Raw genomic sequence first — 7,275 nt, forward strand, 5'->3', positions numbered from 1 at the left:
AACAGGAAGAGGAGGAGGGAGATGAGAGGAGAGGAGGGAGAGAGGAGAGGAGGAGAAGAAGAGAGGAGTGGAGAGGAGGAGGAGAGGAGGAGAAGGAGAACAGGAAGAGGAAGAGGAAGATGAGAGGAGAGGAGGAGGGAGGAGGAGGAGGAGGAAAGAGGAGAGGAGGAGGAGATTAGAGAAGAGGAGAGGAGAGGAGGAGAGAACAGGAAGAGGAGGAGGAAGATGAGAGGAGAGGAGGAGGGAGGAGAGAGGAGGAGAGGAGAAGAGAGGGAAAGAGGAGAGGAGGAGGAGATTAGAGAAGAGGAGGTGGAGAGAGTAGTAGAGGAGGAGAAGAAGAGGAGAAGGAGAGGAGGAGGAGAGAGAAGGAGAGAGAGTCAAAGGACAGGGACATAATAGAGAAGGAGAGAGTGAGTGTGTGTGTGTTTGTGTGTGTGTGTGTGTGTGTGTGCTCCTAAGGAGGTGTGACAGGGATCGTAGCCAGAGTAATTATCTGTGTGTGTGTGTGCGCCCGTGTGTGTTGCGCCCGCGTGTGTGCACATGTGTGTGTGTGTGTGTGTGTGTGTGTGTGTGTGTGCAGGACTGTGTTCCTAAGGAGGTGTGACAGAGATCTTGGCCAGAGTAATTATCTGTGAGTGTGTGTGTGTGAGTGAGAGTGTGTGTGTGTGTGTGTGTGTGTGTCTTGGTCAGAGTAATCATCTGTGTGGTGTCATTGAGCAGGTCTGTCATGGCCACTGAACACACACAAGGATCATTCCCAGCATGCACTAGGGCATGGCCATACAACCTACTGAATCAACCAACCTCCCAGAGAGAGAGGGAGAGAGAGAGAGAGAGAGAGAGAGAGAGAGAGAGGGAGGGAGAGAGAGAGAGAGAGAGAGAGGGAGAGAGAGGGAGAGAGAGGGAGAGAGGGAGAGAAGGAGAGAGTGGGGGATGTAGGACGAGAGAGGGAGAGAGGGAGAGAGAAAGGGAGAGAGTGAGAGAGAGAGAGAGGGAGAGAGAGGGAGAGAGTGGGGGGATGTAGGATAACAGAGAGAAAGGGAGGGAGGGAGAGAGAGAAACGAGGGCAGAGAGAGAGACAGAGAAAGGATAGACAGAAAAGAAGGAAAGGGACAGTGAGAGAGTGATAGAGAGGTAGAGATAGAGTGATAGAGAGGTGGAGGTAGAGTGATAGAGAGGTGGAGTAGAGTGTGTGGAGGTGGAGTGATAGAAAGGTAGAGATAGGAGATATTCTCACAGGAAACTCCCACTCTCCCCTGAGCCTCCTCTGAATGCATACAGTGTGCACGACACGGAGAGAGTCAGAGGAGAGGGGGAGTAGTGGGAGTAGAGTGATAGAGAGGTGGAGGTGGAGTGATAGAGAGGTGGAGGTAGAGTGATAGAGAGGTGGAGGTGGAGTAATAGAGCCTCGTCTGAAGCGGGCGCAAATATGTCTGAAGCGGCACAAATACGTCTGAAGCGGGCGCAAATACGTCTGAAGCGGGCACAAATACGTCTGAAGCGGGCGCAAATACGTCTGAAGCGGGCGCAAATACGTCTGAAGCGGGCGCAAATATGTCTGAAGCGGGCGCAAATAAGTCTGAAGCGGGCACAAATACGTCTGAAGCGGGCACAAATACGTCTTGAAGCGGGCGCAAATACGTCTGAAAGCGGGCACAAATACGTCTGAAGCGGGCACAAATACGTCTGAAGCGGGCACAAATACGTCTGAAGCGGGCGCAATTACGTCTGAAGCGGGCGCAAATACGTCTGAAGCGGGCGCAAAATACGTCTGAAGCGGGCACAAATACGTCTGAAGCGGGCACAAATGCGGGCACAAATACGTCTGAAGATGGCACAAAAGCTTTAGTGCATTAGCCCCTCTCAGGTTTAGGGATGAACGATTTTGGGAAATAATCTAATTACGATTGTTTCCCCCAGTATTTAGTTTGCGATTTAATACTGTATATGATTATCTCAAGCTCTTTATCTTCTGTATTATTCAAAAAGACAGCAATAATCATTCTATAGTGTGACCACCACAACACAGCATATTGTGCAGCGTAATCGTAGCCTTTGCTGTGAGTTTCATCATATCGCCATATTATCACAAACATAATTAATCGTGTTTCAACATATCGCCATATAATCACAAACGCAATTATCGTGTTTCAACATATCGCCATTTTATCAAAACGCAATTAATCGTGTTTCAACATATCGCCATATTATCACAAACATAATTAATCGTGTTTCAACTTATCACCATATTATCACAAACGCAATTAATCGTGTTTCGATATATCGCGATATCAGAAATGCAATGAATCGTGTTTCAACATATCGCGATATCACAAACGCAATGAATCGTGTTTCAACATATTGCGATATCACAAACGCAATTCATCGTTTTTCAACATATCGCGATATCACAAACGCAATTAATCGTGTTTCAACATATTGCGATATGCAATTAATTGTTCAGCCCTTCACAGATCTCCCATAATGTATGAATGTCTTGGGTGTGGTAGGTTAAGTTATTACCTACGAATCATGGCAGACGTGTGTGTGTGTGTGTGTGTGTGTGTGTGAGAGAGAGAGAGAGAGAGGGAGCCTCTCTCTGTTAGCACCTCTGAGTACTTCCTCTCCTGGGTTTAGTGTGTGTGTGTGTGTGTGTGTGTGTGTGTGGGTGTGTGTGTAAGTGCAAGTGTGAGATCACAGGGACAGACCTTTTTGTGGTTACCAAAACACAATCACACTTCCCTATACCTTCTCACATCATTGTCATACACTGTGTGTGTCTCTCTGTGTGTGTGTGTGTGTGTGTGTGTGTGTGTGTGTGTGTGTGTGTGTGTGTGTGTGAAGGTGTGAGGCTTGAGCAGAAGTGGGATGTGATGAAACAAACGTCAGTGCTGTGGGGTTCAGGAAGTGAGATAAAGAGCCTAGAACACTTCTAGCCCATTAGATAAGAAACACTCTCCCTCTCTCTCTTACACACACACACACACACACACACACACACACACACACACACACACACACACACACACTCTCTCTCCCTCTCTTTCTCTCTCTCTCTCTCACACACTCTCTCTCTCTTACACACCACACTCTCTCTCTCACACACTCTCCCCCTCTCTCGCTCTCTCTCTCACACACACACACACACACACACACACACATACACACACACACACATTCTTCTGCTTCTCTACCTCCCTCTCTCTCTCTCTCTCTTATCTTATTCCTCTGCTTCCGTTTCTTCAGTTTCTTCTTCTTCTGCTCATTCTCATCCTGCTGGTTCTCCTGTTCTGTGTTCTACGCTCGTTCTCCTGTTCTGTGTTCTATGCTCGTTCTGCTGTTCTGTGTTCTACGCTGGTTCTGCTGTTCTGTGTGTTCTACGCTGGTTCTCATCCTGCTGGTTCTCCTGTGCTGTGTTCTCCGCAGGTTCCGGAGCGGTTCCTGGAGGTGGCTCAGATCACGATGCGCGAGTTCTTCAACGCCATCGTGGCGGGCAAGGACGTCGACCCCTCCTGGAAGAAGGCCATCTACAAGGTCATCTGCAAACTGGACGCCGAGGTGCCCGACGTCTTCAAATCGCCCAACTGCCTGCAGGAGCTTCTCCACGAGTAGACAAACAAACCAACAAACAAACAAACAAACAAACAAACAAACAAACAAGCAAAGAAACAATCTAAAGAGACAATACCCCAAACACACACACACACACACACACACACACACACACACACTACTGAAGACAATACCCTCACCCCAAACACACACATACAGTACAAACACACACACACACACACACACACACACACTCACACACACACACACACACACACACACACACTACTGAAGACAATACCCTCACATGTAGTCTTTTTTCTTTTTCTTTTGTTTTGGACTTGCATTGGATTTCCCTCTTAGAGTTTTCCCTCCTCCTGGCCCCCGAGCCCTTTTTGGGAATGCCTGAGGTATGAGGTAGCATTCCTGGTTTTCCTCTTTTCGGAATGCCTCAGGTATGAGGTAGCATTCCTGGTTTTCCTGGTTGTTGTTTTCTCTTCTTTTTGTTGTTGTTGTTGCTGTTGTTTTCTTGCTTTTGTCTCTCCTCTTGCTGGTGTTGCATCTGAAGAGACTTTACCTGAGGAGTGTGTGTGTGTGTGTGTGTGTGTTTTGTATCTGAAGAGACTAACTGAGGAGTGTGTGTGTGTTTTGCATCTGAAGAGACTTTAACTGAGGAGTGTACTGCTGAGTTCCACAGAGGATGCACTACTGAAGTACACATACACACACACACACACACACACACACACACACACACACACACACACACTGCTGAAGCAACCACACTGGAGAACACACACACACTGCTAAAGCAACCACACTGGAGCACTTGACACACTTTTAGTACACACACACACACACACACACACTTGAAAGTGACGTTACTGAGCTGGCTAGACGGGTCCAGCCTCTCCTCTGAGGTGGGTCCTGAAGGGCATTGTGTGTGTGTAGGGTGTCAGAAACAACTGGCTATTATGATACCACATTCATGATGTTGATTATTATTCTTCTTTTATTGTTATTATTATTATTATTATTATTATTATTATTATTATTATTGTTATTATTGTTACTGTTACTGTTATTGTTATTGTTGTGTTGTTACTGTTGCTTTGGTTACGAGTGGCACTTGCGTTTGTCCCATGATGACGAAAATGAAAATAAATTATTATTCCATCAAAAACCAACCATGCAGAGCAGGACTACACACACACACACACACACACACACACTGCTGAAATGACGCCATGCAGAGGAGGATTGTGAGGAGCAGGACTACACACACACACACACACACACACACACACACACACACACACACACACACACACGTGTGTGTTCTCCCTCTTGCCTGTGGTGTGAGTTTGGTCTGAGAACACACTGAAAGAGCTGGTGTGGCCATGGCAACTGAAGGGGTGGGAGTCTGGCTGGTGATGCTTGTGTCACAAGTCTTCTCGTCCTTATATGACATGTCAACCCCATTCACTCAATCCAGTGTCAATCCCCATTCACTCAATCCAGTGTCAATCCCGGTTCACTCATTCCAGTCAATCCCCATTCACTCAATCCAGTGTCAATCCCCAGTCACTCAATCCAGTGTCAATCCCCATTCACTCAATCCAGTGTCAATCCCCATTCACTCAATCCAGTGTCAATCCCCATTCACTCAATCCAGTGTCAATCCTGATTCACTCAATCCAGTGTCAATCCTGATTCACTCAATCCAGTGTCAACCCCCATTCACTCATTCCAGTGTAAATCCCCATTCACTCAATCCAGTGTCAATCCCCATTCACTCAATCCAGTGTCAATCCCGGTTCACTCATTCCAGTGTCAACCCCATTCACTCATTCCAGTGTCAATCCCCATCCACTCAATCCAGTGTCAACCCCATTCACTCAATCCAGTGTCAACCCCCATTCACTCATTCCAGTGTCAATCCCGATTCACTCATTCCAGAGTCAATCCCCATTCACTCATTCCAGAGTCAATCCTGAGCCAGTCAGTCCCACATTCCAACAGGTGGACCCCCCCCCCCCCGCGCCCCCCCCCACCCCCCCCCCCCCCCCCCCCCCCCACGCTGGAGCATTCCCATTCTCCTTCCTTTCCTTTGCGGTGCATTTGATGTGTTCTAATGGAGCTGTTCTGTAAGGTGCTGACCCGAGGGCCAGAGCTGAGCCAGAGCTGGGCCAGAGCTGGGCCAGAGCTGGGCCAGAGCTGAGCCTGTGGTGGGACTCTGACACTAATCTATAGCTGTGTTTCCCCTCATCCGTATGGCTGCAATAGAAACAACAGTTTATACTATAAATGAAATGTGTGTATTTATATATAAATATATATCTATATCCATCTCTGTCAAATCTGCACTATGTGACTATCCAAGCTCAGCAGTTGCATTGACTTTACTCAGAGATGATGAACGACATGGACAAGGTTTTATTTACAAATGAATGATTAAATTTGGACTTTGGAACCTGTGTGTGAAGTGGAAAGATCACTATTATTTAGTTTGTGTCCCTCTACAAGTGAAGCCTCTCTCAAGTTAAAGTTCACCTGCCTCCCTCCTCTCTCTCTCTCTCTCTCTCTCTCTCTCTCTCTCTCTCTCTCTCTTTCTATCCCTCTCTCTCCCTACATGTGTGTGTGTGTGTGTGTGTGGATGTGAGTGAATGAGTGTGTGAGCGAGTGAAAACAAAATACAGAATTCAGCGTACTGTGTCCCCTGAGCAAGCTTATTACTGTCCACAAAATAAAATAACATCAAAAGATCCACACACACAGCACAATGTGACACACACTCAAACTGGCTGATAGCCAAGAGGATTTGCATTATTGTCCACACACACAAACATATACACACAAACAAACATACACACACATATGCACATACACACACCCACACACACACACACAAACATACACACACATATGCACATACACACACACACACACACACACACACACAACACACACACACCTACACACACACACATACACACACACACACACACACACACACACACACATACACACACACACACGCACCTGTCCATGTCTTTGAAGACGGTGGACTCCTGAGGGAGTATACCTGAAAGGATGAAACGCTGCAGGTTGTGTTGAACTAAGAGAACATCTCACACTTCACTCACAGCAGGAGAGAGAGAGAGAGTAGAATCAAGAAAACAGTCTCCACACAAACCACAGACACTTATAGTCTCCACACAAACCACAGACACTTCTCTGCCCTTACAGTATAGTCTCCACACAAACCACAGACACTTCTCTGCCCTTACAGTCTCCACACAAACCACAGACACTTATAGTCTCCACACAAACCACAGACACTTCTCTGCCCTTACAGTATAGTCTCCACACAAACCACTTACAGTATAGTCTCCACACAAACCACAGACACTTCTCTGCACTTATAGTCACCACAGACACTTCTCTGCCGAATCTTTCGTCTGCCTAGAAATATATTTCCTCCATCTGAATGGTTGCCATGCAACATCGAGACACAGCCACTCCAACTTTGTGTTGGCGCATTACTAGAACGAAATGCACTTCTCCTGAGCTATGCTGTGTGTTGAATAAGTACACACTACACTCACAAAGAATAAGTACACACTACACTCACACAGAATAAGTACACACTACACTCACAAAGAATAAGTACACACTACACTCACAAAGAATAAGTACACACTACACTCACAAAGAATAAGT

At 46.7% G+C, this 7,275-nt stretch overlaps 1 protein-coding gene across 1 annotated transcript; it reads left to right on the forward strand.

The window, feature by feature from the left end:
* Positions 1-3,424: 3,424 nt before the first annotated feature.
* LOC134098439 (prospero homeobox protein 1-like) lies at positions 3,425-5,579 on the forward strand (the record flags this gene model as incomplete). Its single annotated transcript, XM_062551489.1, is given in 1 exon segment — positions 3,425-5,579. A coding segment is annotated over 1 exon segment (188 nt), but the record flags the coding sequence as incomplete, so codon positions are not given.
* Positions 5,580-7,275: the final 1,696 nt, after the last annotated feature.

Source organism: Sardina pilchardus, chromosome 12, assembly GCF_963854185.1.
Source record: "Sardina pilchardus chromosome 12, fSarPil1.1, whole genome shotgun sequence".
In the NCBI taxonomy this organism is placed as follows: domain Eukaryota; kingdom Metazoa; phylum Chordata; class Actinopteri; order Clupeiformes; family Clupeidae; genus Sardina; species Sardina pilchardus.